This window comes from Bufo gargarizans, chromosome 3, assembly GCF_014858855.1.
Source record: "Bufo gargarizans isolate SCDJY-AF-19 chromosome 3, ASM1485885v1, whole genome shotgun sequence".
Lineage (NCBI taxonomy): Eukaryota > Metazoa > Chordata > Amphibia > Anura > Bufonidae > Bufo > Bufo gargarizans.
The window spans coordinates 55,622,695-55,641,565 of NC_058082.1; the positions used below are offsets into that span (position 1 = coordinate 55,622,695).

At 43.5% G+C, this 18,871-nt stretch overlaps 1 protein-coding gene across 4 annotated transcripts in view; it reads right to left on the reverse strand.

Annotated features, from left to right (window-relative positions):
* FNDC3A (fibronectin type III domain containing 3A) overlaps positions 1–18,871 on the reverse strand; it is a 251,256-nt gene that overhangs the window by 63,758 nt on the left and 168,627 nt on the right. For all 4 annotated transcript variants that reach the window (XM_044285431.1, XM_044285432.1, XM_044285434.1 and 1 more), the window contains 2 exons: positions 15,322–15,588; positions 10,558–10,616 (listed from right to left, as the gene is read on the reverse strand). In XM_044285431.1, coding sequence (XP_044141366.1) covers positions 10,558–10,616; positions 15,322–15,588 — 326 coding nt within the window. The remainder of the gene's footprint in view (positions 1–10,557; positions 10,617–15,321; positions 15,589–18,871) is intronic.

Genomic DNA, 18,871 nt, shown 5'->3' on the forward strand with positions numbered 1-18,871 from the left:
CGGGATTTTGTGTATAGAGCTGAGGACATGGGTTGGTAGATGGCCGCTAGCACATCCGCAATACCCAGTCCCCATAGCTCTGTGTGCTTTTATTGTGTCAAAAAAACGATTTGATACATATGCAAATTAACCTGAGATGAGTCCTGTCCTTGACTCATCTCAGGGTAATTTGCATATGCATCAAGTCGTTATTTTTACACAATAAAAGCACACAGAGCTATAGGGACTGGATATTGCTGATGTGCTAGCGGCCATCTAGCAACCCATGTCCTCAGCTCTATACACAAAATCCCGGTGACAGGTTCCCTTTAAAGACCAGCCGATTGCAATGTAATACATGGATGAGACCTCATTCACAAGACCATATGAATGGGTCCGCATCAGTTATGCAATTTTGCGGAAGGAGTACGGACCCATTCATTTCAATGGGGCTGCAAAAGATGCAGACAGTATACACCATGTGCTGTCCGCATCCTTTGTACAGTTCCGCGGCCCCTCAAAAAAGATAGAGCATGTCCTACTCTTGTCTGCAATTGCGCAGAAAAATAGGCAATTCTATCATAGTGCCGGCCATGTGTGGTCTGCAAATTCCGGAATGCACATGGGCCGGTATCCGTATTTTCCAGATCATCAAAGGGGAGGCTAAATGGGTGCATGTAAAGTAGATGTCTTATTGAATCAATCCCTTTAGGCCTCATGCACACGACCGCATGTATTTTGTGGTCCGCAAAACATGGACCTGCAAAATACGGATGATTTCCGTATGATGTCTATGTAGCATCTGTTTCCTCCAACAAAAAAAAAATTGCAGACCCACTGACTTCAATGGTCCATGGACCCCATTTTTGTAGAATGGACATAGGGATGTGAAAAGCATACGGATGATCTGTGCGTTTTCTGCATCCGTATGTCTTTCCGCAAAGGATAGAACATGAACTATTCTTGGCTGCAAAATGGGGTGCACGGACGATTGAAGTCAATGGGCCCACCATAAATAAAACAAAAACGGATGCAAAAGGGATGTCACACAGATGTCATCTGTATTTTGCAGACCACAAAATGCATAAGGTCGTGTGCATGAGGCTGTAAAGTGTTCCAAAACCATCACACTATTTTCTTTAAATCCCAATCCCCTAACAAGCCTTCTAGTAATATATTTTATTTCTTGATTTTATTTTCTTTCTATCAAAACCGGTGCCTGAAGTTTGGGCTTGTCTACAGCGGTGTTCAGTGCAGTGCGTACAGAAGCCATACACAGTAGTCATGTATGCGGTGTACAGGCTCCGGAGTCAGCACAGGACTAACACACATTGCTGCTCCTGTCATTCCTCGCCCCTCTAAAAGCCTGGCAAAGCACACCGGTGCAGGATCTACGATCTGCAAATGCCAGGCTTTAATGAAATGGAGCGGGCACAGGCAGGAGTTCTGTACAGCACATGGCCACTTCTGCCTGTGCCCACTCCGCTCAAAGCTTTGCACAGCAGAACCTGCACCGATCTGCTATGCCAGGCTTTAGTAAAATGGAGCGGGCACAGGCAGGAGTTCTCTACAGCACATAGCCACTTCTGCCTGTGCCCGCTCTGCTCAAAGCTCTGCACATCAGAACCTGCACCGATGTGCTATGCCAGGCTTTTAGGAGAGTGAGGACAGCAGAAGTAGCGATGTGCGCTCCTACCAGTCCTGTGCTCACTGTGGCGTCTATTGTAAAATACAGAATCCGTACACCGCATACATGACTACTGTGTATGGATATCGCTGTAGAAAGGCTCGAACTTCAGGTGCCTGTTTTCAAAGGAAGAAAATAAAATCAACTTGTAAAATACAGGTATATTACAAAAATGATGTTTAGGAGATTGGGAGTAGTTTTAAAGAAAAGTTTGAAGGTTTAGGTACACTTTATAGGGCATCTGTCAGCAGATTTGTATTTATGACACCGGCTGACCTGTTACATGTGCACTTGGCAGCTGAAGACATCTGTGTTGGTCCCATGTTCATATGTGTTTGCATTGCTGAGAAATATAATGTTTTATTATATGCAAATGAGCCTCTAGGAGCAACGGGGGCGTTGCCGTTACACCTAGAGGATGTCAGATGTAATGGCGTTTTCACTACCTGGTCCTGTCAGAGGGCAGAGGACGCAGCAGTTGCAGAGAGAGCAGAACCTCTAGGTGTAATGACAACGCCCCCGTTGCTCCTAGAGGCTCATTTGCATATAATAAAACATTTTTTTCTCAGCAATGCGGCCACATATGAACACATATGAACATGGGACCAACACAGACGCTTTCAGCTGCCAAGTGCACATATAACAGGTCAGCCAGTGCAAATCTGCTGACGGATGCCCTTTCATTTAAGACGTCTTTCCAAAAATATCTGAAGATAAAATCTATATGGAACAAATCCTGCCTGAAGGATTACTCTCTGTCCATTAGTCACTATAATGTCCGCATTGTTTCGAGGGAATATGAGAACGGTGTTGACTGGAATATTCATACGATTCTAAAACCACATCTCGACCACAATGGGTTTTAAACATAGAGCACAATGTCTGTAAAGAATAGGCCCTGGATAAAGGAGAACCTTCACAGACATAGAGCACAATGTCAGCTTTCACACCAGGATGACAGCACTTTGGATAAATGTCTGCCGTAGAATTGAGGTACATCGTCTCAAGTGTGAATTTCGTGTGCGCCTTTTATCTATGCGGTAGTGCTAATAATATTGTAGGCTGTTCAGCCTTTAACCAAGGCTAAGTGTGCTCCCGAAATGGGGCTTCCTAGACCTTAGTCTCAAGATGTGAGCTCAAGAGCATGTCTGAATGACTGGGATGGTTCACGGTCATCTCTGTGAAAAGGAACAGCGAGCAACTCGCCTTTCCCTAAGATGCGATTCAAAGATCTGTGTCAGGTGTTAAAAGGAGCCTGTGACCATGAAAATGCAGTGTAATCTGCAGGCAGGACGAGCTGAGCAGATTGATATATAGTTTTATGGGAAAAAGATTCATTGTAAGGGGCTGTTCACATCTGATTTTTGCTGTACATCAAGCGTATATGTTTAGAGTAGACGTCTATAAAAAATAAAAAAATATTTCAATAAACTTGAATCCCTTTTTTTTTTTTTTTTTTTTACAAATTTATTTTTACATGTTTTTTTTAAACCTTTCTTTGTTTAAATAAAGATTTGAAGGCAACATCTGAAAAAAACTGATACACTCTTCCTGACCGCCTAATGTAAAAATACATCGGCAGTCGGGTATTTAACCACTTCAGCCCCGCTAGGTGAAACCCCCTTCATGACCAGGCCACTTTTTACACTTCGGCACTACACTCCTTTCACCGTTTATCGCTCGGTCATGCAACTTACCACCCAAATGAATTTTACCTCCTTTTCTTCTCACTAATGGAGCTTTCATTTGGTGGTATTTTATTGCTGCTGACATTTTTACTTTTTTTGTTATTAATCAAAATGTAACGATTTTTTTGCAAAAAAATGACATTTTTCACTTTCAGCTGTGAAATCTTGCAAAAAAAACGACATCCATATATAAATTTTTCGCTAAATTTATAGTTCTACATGTCTTTGATAAAAAAAAAAAATGGTTTGGGTAAAAGTTATAGCATTTACAAACTATGGTACAAAAATGTGAATTTCCGCTTTTTGAAACGGCTCTGATTTTCTGAGCACCTGTCATGTTTCCTGAGGTTCTACAATGCCCAGACAGTAGAAAACCCCCACAAATGACCCCATTTCGGAAAGTAGACACCCTAAGGTATTCGCTGATGGGCATAGTGAGTTCATAGAACTTTTTATTTTTTGTCACAAGTTAGCGGAAAATGATGATGATTTTTTTTTTTTTTTTTTTTTCTTACAAAGTCTCATATTGCACTAACTTGCGACAAAAAATAAAAAATTCTAGGAACTCACCATGCCCCTCACAGAATACCTTGGGGTGTCTTCTTTCCAAAATGGGGTCACTTGTGGGGTAGTTATACTGCCCTGGCAATTTAGGGGCCCAAATGTGTGAGAAGAACTTTGCAATCAAAATGTGTAAGAAATGACCGGTGAAATCCGAAAGGTGCACTTTGGAATATGCGCCCCTTTGCCCACCTTGGCAGCAAAAAAGTGTCACACATGTGGTATCGCCGTACTCAGGAGAAGTTGGGGAATGTGTTTTGGGGTGTCATTTTACATATACCCATGCTGGGTGAGAGAAATATCTTGGCAAAAGACAACTTTTCCCATTTTTTTATACAAAGTTGGCATTTGACCAAGATATTTTTCTCACCCAGCATGGGTATATGTAAAATGACACCCCAAAACACATTCCCCAACTTCTCCTGAGTACGGCGATACCACATGTGTGACACTTTTTTGATGCCAAGGTGGGCAAAGGGGCGCATATTCCAAAGTGCACCTTTCGGATTTCACCGGTCATTTTTTACAGATTTTGATTGCAAAGTACTTCTCACACATATGGGCCCCTAAATTGCCAGGGCAGTATAACTACGCCACAAGTGACCCCATTTTGGAAAGAAGACACCCCAAGGTATTCCGTGAGGGGCATGGCGAGTTCCTAGAATTTTTTTTTTTTGTCACAAGTTAGCGGAAAATGATGATGATTTTTTTTTTTTTTTTTTTTCTTACAAAGTCTCATATTCCACTAACTTGCGACAAAAAATAAAACATTCTAGGAACTCACCATGCCCCTTACAGAATACCTTGGGGTGTCTTCTTTCCAAAATGGGGTCACTTGTGGGGTAGTTATACTGCCCTGGCAATTTAGGGGCCCATATGTGTGAGAAGTACTTTGCAATCAAAATGTGTAAAAAATGGCCTGCAAAATCCGAAAGGTGCACTTTGGAATATGTGCCCCTTTGCCCACCTTGGCATCAAAAAAGTGTCACACATCTGGTATCGCCGTACTCAGGAGAAGTTGGGGAATGTGTTTTGGGGTGCCATTTTACATATACCCATGCTGGGTGAGAGAAATATGTTGGCAAAAGACAACTTTTCCCATTTTTTTTATACAAAGTTGGCATTTGACCAAGATATTTATCTCACCCAGTATGGGTATATGTAAAATGACACCCCAAAACACATTCCCCAACTTCTTCTGAGTACGGCGATACCAGATGTGTCACACTTTTTTGCAGCCTAGATGCGCAAAGGTGCCCAAATTCCTTTTAGGGGGGCATTTTTAGACATTTGGATCCCAGACTTCTTCTCACGCTTTAGGGCCCCTAAAAAGCCAGGGCAGTATAAATACCCCACATGTGACCCCATTTTGGAAAGAAGACACCCCAAGGTATCCAATGAGGGGCCTGGCAAGTTCATAGAATTTTTTTTTTTTTTTCGCATAAGTTAGCGGAAATTGATTTTTTTTTGTTTTTTCTCACAAAGTCTCACTTTCCGCTAACTTAGGACAAAAATTTCAATCTTTCATGGACTCAATATGCCCCTCAGCAAATACCTTGGGGTGTCTTCTTTCCAAAATGGGGTCAGTTGTGGGGTGTTTGTACTGCCCTGGCATTTGAGGGTCTCCGCAATCATTACATGTATGGCCAGCATTAGGAGTTTCTGCTATTCTCCTTATATTGAGCATACAGGTAATGAGATTTTTTTTTTCGTTCAGCCTCTGGGCTGAAAGAAAAAAATGAACGGCACAGATTTCTTCATTCGCATCGATCAATGTGGATGAAAAAATCTCTGCCAAAAAAAAAAAAAATGGAGGGGAAAGGCGTCTCCCAGGACATAGGAGCTCCGCCCTACATCCATACCCACTTAGCTCGTATGCCCTGGCAAACCAGATTTCTCCATTCGCATCAATCGATGTGGATGAATAAATCATTGCCGGGATTTTTTTTTTATATATATATATATATATATATATATATATATATACATACAAAGTGCTTGCCAAAGCATAGGAACGCCGCCTCCTCCTCAGCTCGTATGCCTCGGCAAACGTATCTGTCACTGCAGAGGAGAAAATCCCGTCTTGCAGCGCCGCATACACCGACTTGCGTGTAATCTGACAGCAGCGCAATGCTTCTGTCAGAATGCACATCGGTGCTGCAGCTAGTAGATCGGTTGGTCCACCTGGAAGGTAAAAAAAAACAAAAAACAGGCCACAACGCAATAATTTTATTAACTTTGGAACAGAACATGTAACTTTAACTTTTGGAACTAAACATTAACCTGTTTGCTTACCTGTTTTTTTTTTTGTTGTTTTTTTTGTTTTTTTACCTTTATAGAACAAACCTCTCCTTCCCCATGGGTCAATGTGCAAAGCGCAAATCGCCCAAAGATGTGGCGAAGTGCGTTATGCACTTTGTCCCATGTAAAAGGAGACGTTTGCAGCAGCTGTGAGTGAATGGGCCCTAATAGCCCTGTGTGCCTATCCTGGTGAGATGATCCCTATGCTAATAGTGTACCTGTGAGTGGTACTTCCGGAAACACTCTCCAAAGCATAGGGCAGGGTGGTCCGGACAGTCAGGACAGAAATAGCGGGTGTCACGCCTTATTCCACTCCTGCTACAGACACGACATTTTTTTCGGGGTGGCGGTCGGTTTGAGGTACCAGCAACGACACTGGGGAAGTGTCGCTCGTGTAGACGGCTAACTACACTGGTGGATGGGGCCACGGAACCTCCTGGATACAGGAGGTTCGCGATGATCTCTTCCTGAAATTTGAGGAAGGATCCAGTTCTCCCAGCCTTACTGTAGAGAACAAAACTATTGTACAGAGCCAATTGAATTAAATATACAGACACCTTCTTATACCAGCGTCTGGTGCGTCGGGAAACTAAATACGGAGCCAACATCTGGTCATTGAAGTCGACCCCTCCCATGTGGAGGTTATAGTCGTGGACTGAGAGGGGCTTTTCAATGACACGGGTTGCTCGCTCAATTTGGATTGTCGTGTCTGCGTGAATGGAGGAGAGCATGTAAACGTCACGCTTGTCTCTCCATTTCACCGCGAGCAGTTCTTCGTTACACAGTGCGGCCCTCTGCCCCCTTGCAAGACGGGTGGTAACGAGCCACACTTGTGTAAAAATTGTCCACATAAAGATGGTACCCCTTGCCGAATAAGGGTGACACCAAGTCCCAAACTGTCTTCCCACTGCTCCCCAGGAAGTCAGGGCAACCGACCGGCTCCAGGGTCTGATCTTTTCCCTCATAGACCCGAAATTTGTGGGTATAGCCTGTGGCCCTTTCACAGAGCTTATACAATTTGACCCCATACCGGGCGCGCTTGCTTGGGATGTATTGTTTGAAGCCAAGGCGCCCGGTAAAATGTATTAGGGACTCGTCTATGCAGATGTTTTGCTCTGGGGTATAAATATCTGCAAATTTCAGGTTGAAATGGTCTATGAGGGGCCGAATTTTGTGGAGCCGGTCAAAAGCAGGGTGGCCTCTGGGACGGGAGGTGCTGTTATCACTAAAGTGCAGGAAACGCAGGATGGTCTCAAATCGTGTCCTGGACATAGCAGCAGAGAACATGGGCATGTGATGAATTGGGTTCGTGGACCAATATGACCGCAATTCATGCTTTTTTGTCAGGCCCATGTTGAGGAGGAGGCCCAGAAAAGTTTTAATTTCGGAAACTTGGACTGGTTTCCACCGGAAAGACTGGGCATAAGAGCTTCCCGGGTTAGCGGTTATAAATTGTGTGGCATATCTGTTTGTTTCGGCCACAACTAAGTCTAAAAGCTCCGCAGTCAAGAACAGCTCAAAAAATCCCAGGGCCGAACCGATCTGAGCTGTCTCAACCCGAACTCCAGACTGGGCAGTGAAAGGGAAAACTACGGGTGCGGCGGAAGTTGGGGACTGCCAATCAGGGTTTGCAAGCACCTCTGGGATTCTAGGGGCTCTACGGGCACGTCTTTGCGGTGGCTGCGACGGGGTCACTACTGCACGTGCCACCGTACCAGCTTTAACTGCCCTTCTGGTGCTCGCTACTTCACCAGGTTGTACGGCAGCGCTGGTACTAGGTCCAGGAAGGGCTGGGCTGCTGGTGTATGCCTCACCACGTAATCCGACAGCACCAGCCCCACTCTGCTGCTCTTGAAGCGGATCCTGCGCAACCTGCGGTCTAGCGACACGGGGCCGGGTACGCCTGCTGCTATCAGGGACCTCAGCCTCCTCGTCCGAACTTTGGGTCAGAGAGCCACTGCTTTCTACAGGTTCGTATTCTGACCCGCTGGATTCATCAGATGAGGGTTCCCACTCCTCATCCGACTGGGTCAGAAGCCTGTAGGCCTCTTCAGAAGAATACCCCCTGTTAGACATGTGGGCAACTACATTTCGGGGTATTCCCTGAGACTACCCAAGAAAAAAAAAGCAAGCCTGTCTTACAAAGGGGAGGCTAGCGAAGTACCGGAGGCTGCTGCGGTTGATAAAAAATATCAAAACTGATTTTTTTATCGCCGCAGTGCGTGTAAAGTGAATGTGCAGTGATCAAAAAAAAAAAATTTTTTTGTCACTGCGGTGGGGCGGGCGTGGGCAAACGCACGTGTGGGGGCGACCGATCAGGCCTGATCGGGCAAACACTGCGTTTTGGGTGGAGGGCGAACTAAAGTGACACTAGTACTATTATAGATCTGACCGTGATCAGTTTTGATCACTTTCAGATACTATAAAAGTACAAATGCTGATTAGCGATACGCTAATCAGCGAATAACGGACTGCGGTGCGGTGGGCTGGGCGCTAACTGATCGCTAACTACCTAACCAAGGGACCTAAACTATACCTAAAACCTAACGGTCAATACCAGTGAAAAAAAAAAAAGTGACAGTTTGCACTGATCACTTTTTTTCCTTTTCACTAGTGATTGACAGGGGCAAGAAGGGGTGATCAAAGGGTTAATTGGGTGCTGGGAGGTGATCTGGGGGCTAAGTGTAGTGTAGTGGGTACTCACAGTAATGATGTGCTCCTCTGCTCCTCTCCTGGAACCAACCGACCAAAAGAAGGAGCAGAGGAGCACAGCAGCCATATAACCCCATCATATTTACTAATATGATGGGTTATCTGGCTGCTGATTCGTTTTTTTGAAAATCATCAACCTGCCAGCCAATGATCGTGGCCGGCAGGTTGATGACGAAGTTCTTCTTTGAATTTTGCCGGCCCGCGATGCGCATGCGCGGGCCGGCATACCCGGAAATCGGCGCGTCCAGCCAGAACAGCACGACCGCCGTGAAGACGCAATCCTGCGTACGGCGGTCGTGAGGAGGTTAAATATGGCGCCCAGTCTGGAGCGCAATGGGCACCATAGCCACTGGGTGCCTGCTGTTTTAAATTAGGAAGACAGGAAAAAAAAAAAAATGGTAAAATGGCTGATTCACAGTTTTTTGGTCACTTCACCTCTCCAAATTTTTTTTTTTCATAAAAAGTGATCAAAAACTCACATATACCCCATAACAATACCAATAAAAACTAAAAATAGTCCCTCCAAAAATGAGCCCTCACACAGCTCTGTACAAATAAAAATAAAAAAGTTCTAGGGTTCTTAATATAGTGATGCAAAGAAAAAATAATTTTTTTTTCAATTTTTTTGATTTTTTTCAGTATTAAAACGCAAGAAAAACTATACATATGTGTTATTGTTGTAATCAGTCTAACCTGGAGAATGAAAGTCAGCTTTACCGCAAAGATGAAAAAGAAAATCGCAAAGTATGGTGCATATGTGGTGTGGTCTGCAAACCAAATAAAGTACAATAATGCCAAAATAATAGAAAGTATTCTGGTGCAAATGCTACAGTAATAAATTTGAGATGATAGGCAAATCATTTTGTACAAAATTATTTGGACCCGTCTGCCATACGTCAAGGCGAATCTCAGTAAGACGAGAACCTAACGCTAAATACCACATTAACTGGTGCCATACTGGCCTCCATTACATTCAAGGAATGCAGGTTCCACATTCATGCCAAGCCCACATTATATTATGCCTCTTATGGTGCCAAAATGGCCTCCATTATATTCTGGGGATGCACGCCCCTCATGCATGCCGAACCCACATGCCATGGCAACGCGCAAAGTGAAGGAGTGTGGATAATGCATGCACGGCTCACTTCTACGAGAGTGCTGAAAATAGCCGGGCTCTGCTCCATTTACTTCTATGAATGGAAATAGCCAAGCCAGCGTTCGCTATTTTCGGCAGTCCCGTAGAAATGAATGGAGGGCAGCTGCGCATGTGGAGTGCGCCCTCCTTCACTTTACGGGCTCCGTTTTACAGATAGGTGAGGGTCCTAGAGATGGGACCCGCACCAATCAGACATTGGGTGCGTATCCTAGCAATATGCCCCCAATGTATGAAATGGGCCAACCGCTTTACAGAGACCAGCTGTGTATGGAGATTTTGTAGCAATATTCAATAGGAAAATAATATGCAAAGTGGTATCTCCCAGGGAAAAAGAAACTTCTCTCTAGTGCCACCTTTCAGAAGTCACAGTCCAACTTTTTAACAAGCCTTGAGATATGACAAGAGAAAGAGCAGAACAATGACCGTTCCTACTAAATGACTGCAGGCAGCTGTAATAGGAGTGCAGTACTTACCTCTGGGTTCGAAATATTGGAAAGTTCCGCTTCTAGTGCTTTTGTCTCTTCATCTTTTTCTACAATGATAATACATACAATTTGATATTAATTCATTTACTTAGAAGCAATTTGTACTATATTGTAAAACTGATGAGGTGTGAAAAACGCTGCATTAAAACAGATAAAATCACCATATTAACGTCACATTTGGATCACGAGCTTAGTAAAGTGAAATAAATGGGACCTGTCAGTTCTCCTGAAATGTCTGTTTTAGCGAATACACTATCAGAAGAACCCGGCTACGCACAGGTATATATCATCTATTTAATTTAATGTTTGTGTGTGTTGTTAAAAGATATCGACAGTATCCACTATAAGTGACATCTACTGTCTCCCGTTAACAGTGACCTCCACAGCGGCCTCCCCTTTATTAGTGACCTCCACAGTACCCAGTCCCGTTAACAGCGATTTCCACAATAACCTGCCCCCTTTAACAGTGACCTTCACAGAGCTTCGTTCTCTTAAAATTATGCCTTCTCAACACCCCGCCCCCTTAACAGTGACCTCTACAGCACACCACCTCTTAACACTGACCTCTATAGCGGACCGTCCCCTTAACTGTGACCTCCACCGTTCCCTGCCCCCTTAACAAGAGACCTCCACAGCACCCACCCTCTTACCAGTGACCTCCACGGCATCCCGCCCCCTTAACAGTGACCTCCACAGCAGCCCGCCGCTTTAACAGTGATCTCCACAGCGGCAGACCCTTTATTAGTGACCTCCACAGTACCCCATCTCCTTAACAGTAATTTACACAACACCCCGTCTCCTTAACAGTGGCCTCTACAGCAATCTGCCCCTCAACACTGACCTCCCTAGCGGATCGTCCCCTTAACTATGACCTCCACAGGAGCCTGCCCCTAGGGTGGCCAGAGGCCAAGATGTCCCTCTTATTTCTTTGACAACTGACAACTGGGTGTCGCTATTCTCCTTGTCAAAGGAGCCTGTCCCTACGCACTCTAACACTGTCCAATCAGTAATGTGTAGGGGACACGCCCTACTGACGCATGGCATATCAATGGGAAAAAAGACTGGACATCAAAAAATTAAGCCTACTATCATGAGAAAAACAAGGTGACCCTGCTTGAATGGTTTTACACAGAACATAAAAAAAAAAAAAAAATGTATAACGATGTCTGAGCTGAACACAGCAGGTTATAGACCAAGAGGAGCTGAGCAGATTGTTATATAATTTTATGGAAAAGATTCAGTAAAACTTGTAATTTATACATTTAAATTCCTGCTCATTTTGAGCTTTGAAGTGAAGGAGGCGGTCCCATCAGTAATTGACAGCCTTGCCTCTATGACTGTGTATACATATACAGCTGGCAATCACTGATAGGACCGTCTCCTTGACTTCAGAGATGGCTGTCAATCACTGATAGGACCGCCTCCTTGACTTTAGAGATGGCTGTCAATCACTGATAGGACCGCCTCCTTGACTTTAGAGATGGCTGTCAATCACTGATAGGACCGTCTCCTTGACTTCAGAGATGGCTGTCAATCACTGATAGGACCGTCTCCTTGACTTTAGAGATAGCTGTCAATCACTGACAGTCTCCTTGACTTCAAAGCCCAGAATTAGCTGGAATTGAAATGCATAAACTACAAGTTTTAATGAGTCTTTTCCCACAAAACAATATATCAATCTGCTCAGCTCCTCCTGCTCTACGACCTGCTGCCTATAGATTGCACTGCATTTTTCTGGTGACAGGTTCTCTTCTAAAATAGGTAAATACAACCTCAGATGAAAAACACACAACAGATTCCACCGTTTTATTATTTATTCAATTAAAATAAAGCCAACATGGAAAAGCCATGAATGAAAAACCAAATCCACCCAATGATTCAATAGCTTGTAGAACCATCTTCAGCAGTAAAAACAGAGTATTTTTTTATGTATGATTTTATCAGTCTCTCACATCGTTCTGGAGGAATTGTGGCCTTCTCTTCTTTACAATATTGTGTCAGTTCATTGAGGTTTGTAGACATCTGTTTATGCATAGTCTGCAGCAGCATTTCAGTTAGGTTGAGGTCTGGACATTGACTGGGTCACTGCGACACCTTGACTCTTTCTTTTCAGCCATTCTGCTGTAATTTGCTTCTGGGCTTGGGATCACTGTCCTGTTGCATGACCCAGTTTCAGCCAAGCTTTAGCTGTTGGAGAGATGGCCTCACATTTGCCTCTGGAATACTTTGGTATACAGAGATCATGGTCGACTGGATGACTGCGATGTGCTCAGGTCCTGTAGTGGACCTCTCCACTAGCATGGCTGGTATGAGGGGTTTGTTCTGATATGCTATGTTTGGTTGTGCATTATGGCCAAACATCTTCACTTTGGTTTGCAAAGAACATTGTTCCAGAAGTCTTGTGGTTTGTTCAGATGCAACTTTAATTTGTGCTGCCATGTTCTTTTCAGAAACAAGATGCTTTCTCCCGGCATTCCTTTCAAACAAACTATACTTCAATCTTTATATAGTTGTACTGTCATAAATGTGAACATTTAACATGTCTGACAGTCTGACCTTTGGGTGAATTTGCTGTTGTTGGGATGTCCACTCCTGGGAAAATTGTCAATTGTCGAATGTTTTCCACTTGTAAATAATTTTTCTCACGGTAGAATGATGGACTTCAAATTGTATGGAAATAGCCCTAGGGCTGTTTCACAGGAGCGAGTCTTTTGCGGGAATCACGCTCCGTGTGCGAGTGTGATCCTCCGCTCTGGACTTGCAGGAGCGCACAGCATTATCATGATTTATAATGCTGTGTGTCTCTGCTTGACCTTATTTCTACAGAATCATACTGACAGCTTTATGTCACTATGATTTTGTGGAAAAAAAGACCATGCAGAGACACATAGCATTATAAATCATGATAATGCCGTGCGCTCCTGCAAGTCCAGAGCGGAGGATCACACTGACACATGGAGCGTGATCCCCGCAATGGACTCGCTCCTGTGAAACAGCCCTTATAATCCTTCCCAGACTGATGGAAGGCAACAATTGCTTCTCTACAATCATCAGTAATGTTTTTCCTTCTTAGCATTGTTTTAACACACCTGAATGCTCCAGACCAGTAAACTGCCAACATTTCTGCTTCTATAGAGGTGGTCACACTTGCTGATGAAAAGGTAATCAAGGGCATTTGATTAGCAGGACTTGACTGCTACTTATCCTCTGAATTCCTATGAAAGTAGTAATGGTGCACAAATTCTGCATTTGACCTTGTTTATTTGTCGTGTTGTTGTTCATCTGAGGTTGTATTTACCTCATTTTAAGACCAGATGTTTTCTTATTATGTTCCAATATGTAAAACCATATAATATAAAGAGGGTCTACTTTGTTTTTCTCATGCTTGTATATTAAACCAGTAGCAGACATGGCCTGCCAACCCTCGGACCTTTTGTTTAGAAAAAATAAGTAAATGTGTGGGATTCACATTATATTTAAAGGGGTTTTCCCATCTCAGACAATGGGGGCATATCGCTAGGACATGCCCGCATTGTCCGATAGGTGCGGGTCCCACACCTACAATGAAAACAGAGCCGGGAAATGAACGGAGGGCACACTGCGCATGCGCAGCCACCCTCCATTCATTTTGATGGGGCCGCCGAAAATAGCCAAGCACTGGCTCGGCTATTGCCATCTGTCCCATAGAAATGAATAGGAGCATGCGCAGTGCACTCCCATTCACTTCTATAGGAGCAGCGCTTGGTGGTGGACGGACCCCGGGAAATCCGGGGTCCTCCAGCCACAGCGCTACACGCTTCGTTTTTGTTGTAGGTGTGGGTCCCAGCGGTGGGACCCGCACCTATTAAACGAAAGGGGCATATCCTAGCGATATGCCCCCATTGTCTGAGATGGGAATACCCCTTTAAGGTCTATGATCATTGTTTGGCAATGGATTGGGCTACACAGTGGCACATATCATGCAACATGAAGATTGTGCCATTTTATCTAAGGGCCAGATCACAAGTTTTTGGTGCTGATATAAGGACCATTTTTGCCTCACAATCAGCTCACAAAAAATGACTCAAAATAGTCTCCCAATTCAATGGAAAGCAGCACTTGCATTTTTACCATGGGGAACTTGAAAAAGCAATCCTCAACTAGTTTCTCCCATAGACTGCCATGTTAATTCATTGCAGTCTATGGGAGAATTCTATGGGAGATTCCTATGGAGAGGGCTTCACAGGAATGTATCGCTGTGGTAGCCTTAAGCCTTCTGCCATACATGTACGGTGGTGGTCCAGAAGCAAGTTGCATAAATGTTTTTGACTGCATGACTTTTCTGAGACTTGCTGTCCCTGTATAGCCCCAGCCTAACAGTAGATGCATCATTCATTTAGTCTACTAGAGTTCTGATACAGAATTTTACCATTTTGTCAGTAGTAATAATAGAAAGAAGATGAATAACCTTACTCTTGTAGAAACACGTTGCAAGTATTAAAAGGATTGTAAAAATGGGTTGCTTTTTTTCCCCAGGCACAGTGCCACTTTTGTCAATGGGCTGTAACTGATAATGCAGCTCAGAACCGTTCATTTAAATGGTAATCAGTTGCAATACCAGAGGCAGCCCATTAAACAAATACAATTTCTTTTTAGAATTCTGGACAATCCCTTTAACACTTTGTTGATAAAATGTCCAAGAACATTTAGCCGGATTTCTCCTTTTTATTTCTGGTGCAGAATTCTTACCACATTTTCAATAATCACAATTACCTTGTATTTCTGTTTCTACCTGGGAAGAATTCTTTCCTTTCTGTTTGTTCTTCGACTGTCCTGTATTTATCCCCGGGCTATTCTGCCCTTTAATAATTCCATTAGATTCACTGATAGGAGACGTGCTTTTTTTGGGTGAAAAGGGAGGACTATTCAGCTTGTCTTTCTGTGCACCGTGTCTGTCTTTCAACTTCTTCTGTAAGCGCTCATGGATTTTACTTGATCTCTCATCCCTAAGTCCAGACCTCCCGTGAGTAGAAAGAACATCTGAAAGATTATCATGAGAAAAACATTTCAGTTTACCTCGTAATAAGAATATTTATACAGCAGCAAAAACAAAAATGTCCCGAGAGACACCATAGAAATGTGTATGCAGAAGAGAGAACTACCCTGATGTCACAAAGTACATCACAGTAATAAAACGGTCAAAAAATGTACAAAAGCTCGCTGGAGTGAGGGATAAAAGGACATGAGGGGTTTTGGCCATCAGGCCCAGAACTCTGGAATCCGAATAAAGACCCCAGAGCCCCCCAAACTAGAGCGCGTGAACATTGCCAATGGAATCTCCAAAGACCTTAACAACTAGAACAAACAAGAACAGAAATTTACACCACAAATGGGGAACACAAGACACAATAGAGAGGGAGAGAAAATTAAAAAAATTAAATAATCAAATAAAAAGTAAAGAAGAGATACAATATGGGGGAAGAAAGTTAAATCCCTTGGGATGTAAAAGGAGACCTAAACATCTAACACCCTAAGGCCCCTTGCAGACGAGCGTGTCTGGATTAGGTCCAGATGCGTTCTGGTGTGCGAGTAGGTACGCAATTGCAGTCAGTTTTGATTGCGATTGCGTTCCGATGTTCAGTTTTTATCGCGCAGGTGTAATGCGTTTTGCACGCGCGTGATAAAAAACAGACTGTGGTACCCAGACCCGAATTTCTTCACAGAAGTTCAGGTTTGGGTTAGTTGTAGTGTAGATTGTATTATTTCCCCTTATAACATGGTTATAAGGGGAAATAATAGCATTCTGAATACAGAATGCATAGTACAATAGGGCCGGAGGGGTTAAAAAAATAAAAAAATAATTTAACTCACCTTAATTCACTTGTTCGCGCAGCCGACATCTCTTCTGTCTTCTTTTGTGAGGAATAGGACCTTTGATGATGTGACGGACCATGTGATGAGCGTAGTGACATGATCCATTTTAACCCCTCCGGCCCTATTGTACTATGCATTCTGTATTCAGAATGCTATTATTTTCCTTTATAACCACGTTATAAAGGGAAAATAATAATGATCGGGTCCCCATCCCGATCGTCACCTAGCAACAGTCGGTGAAAATCGCACCGCATCCGCACTTGCTTGCGGATGCTTGCAATTTTCACGCAACCCTATTCATTTCTATGGGGCCTGCGTTACGTGAAAACTGCACAAAGAGGAGCATGCTGCGATTTTCACGCAACGCACAAGTGATGCGTGAAAATCACCGCTCATCTGCACAGCCCCATAGAAATGAATGGGTCCATATTCAGTGCGGGTGCAATGCGTTCTCCTCGCGCATTGTACCCGCGCAGAACTCTTGCCCGTGTGAAATGGGCCTAAGGCTCACTGGTCCCCCTCCTCCACAGCAGTGTGAGACACAGTCTCTTGGTCGGAGAGTATGGATACCAGGAGGAACATATTCATTCAAATGACTCCTCCTGGTTTTCAAGGATTGCTGTAAAATTTTCATTAATTATAATCCAGGAAAGTCAAGCCTAACAGAGGGGGTACTCAGGGACCTATTGTTTTTAATGTTTACAATGTTTTTATGTTAAATATGCTTTTAAATAATTTTGATGTTATTTTTAATTTTCCAGGTCGCTAACTATACAACAAAAAATAATAATAAATACTGCAGTCCTGCGATACCACATTTGTATAGTTTACCTATTATTTGAATACTGAAAAAATTGGGAATTTTTAAAAAAATTTTATCGGAATAATCTGACCCACACAACTTTTTTATATTTATGTCTATGGAGTTGAGTAAAGACTTATTGTTTGCAGTGCGATCAGTAGTTTTTAATAATACCATATTGGAGTGGGTCACTTTTTTTCAGCAGTAATGCTTTTGGGGGCATTGGGGGGCATTGGGGGGCACAGTACTGCGAGTGGCAGCAGGACGACATTTTTATTTATTTATTATAACTATATGTATTTTAAATTTGGTGACAAAAAATTATTTTTACAATGGCTCCTAGGTATTTTTTTTTTTTTTAGCCCAGAGCACTGTACCAGTATATAAATATAGCTGATGCTGTATTTACCAGGACAAAAAGAATATATAGAAGATTGAGATTATTGATGGTCCCTTTTATATTTCCATTATACCTTTCTCTTAGAATAGGTACATATATCCCAGACTGATTTACTTTCACTAAGGGCTCATTCAGACGGCCGTATGCTGTCCGCAAAAATACTGAATGCTATCCGTTTTTTTGCAGATCCGCAAAAAAACGGATAGCATTCAGTATTTTTGCTGACCCATAGACTTCAATAGGGCTATGTCCTGATTTTCACGGACAAGTATAGGACATGTTTCATTTATTTTGCGGAACCTTGGAATAGAAAAGGGCCCCATAGAAGTGAATAGGTCAGCATCTAATCCACAAAAAAACTGATCCGCATTTTTGCGGATAGCATACGGCCGTCTGAATGAGCCCTTACTGTTGATTTTCCAAACACATCTGCTGGCAACTCGTTCCAAGCATCTACTACTCTTTCAGTAAAATTATATTTTATGACATTTCACATTCTGCCCCCTTGTTCTTCTGCATAGCTTCCTTCCAGAACAATTTAAGGAGGACCTTTCACTAGAATAAAAAATCTAAACTAAGCATACAGACACTGAGAGCGGCACCCAGGGATCTCCCTGCACTTATTATTATCCCTGGGCGCCGCTCCGTTCTCCCGGTATAGGCTCCGGTATCTTCATATGTTCGGCTCAACTGGGAGGAGTCTGCCGGCGTCTCCTTCTCCCAGGCTGTAGCGCTGGCCAATCGCAGCGCTCAGCTCATAGCCTGAGAGAAAAAAAAAAACCTCTCAGGCTATGAGCTGAGCGCTGCGATTGGCCAGCACTACAGCCTGGGAGAAGGAGATGCCGGCAGGCTCCACCCAGTTGAGCCAAACATATGAAGATACCGGAGCCTATACCGGGAGAACGGAGCGGAGCCCAGGGATAATAGTAAGTGCAGGGAGATCCCTGGGCGCTGCTCTCCGTGTCTGTATGCTTAGTTTAGATTTTTTATTCTAGTGAAAGGTCCTCTTTAACTTATGTAAGGCTACTTTCAGACTAGCGTTTCTATTTTCTGGTATTGAGTTCCGTCATAGGGTCTCAATACCAGAAGAAAACGCTTCCGTTTTGTCCCGATTCATTGTCAATGGGGACAAAATGTAACTGAACAGAATGGAACGCTCCAAAATGCATTCCGTCCCATTTGGTTGCGTTCTCATACCAGAGAGCAAGCTGCGGTTTTCTTTCCGTCATGGGATGTGGCGCAAGACA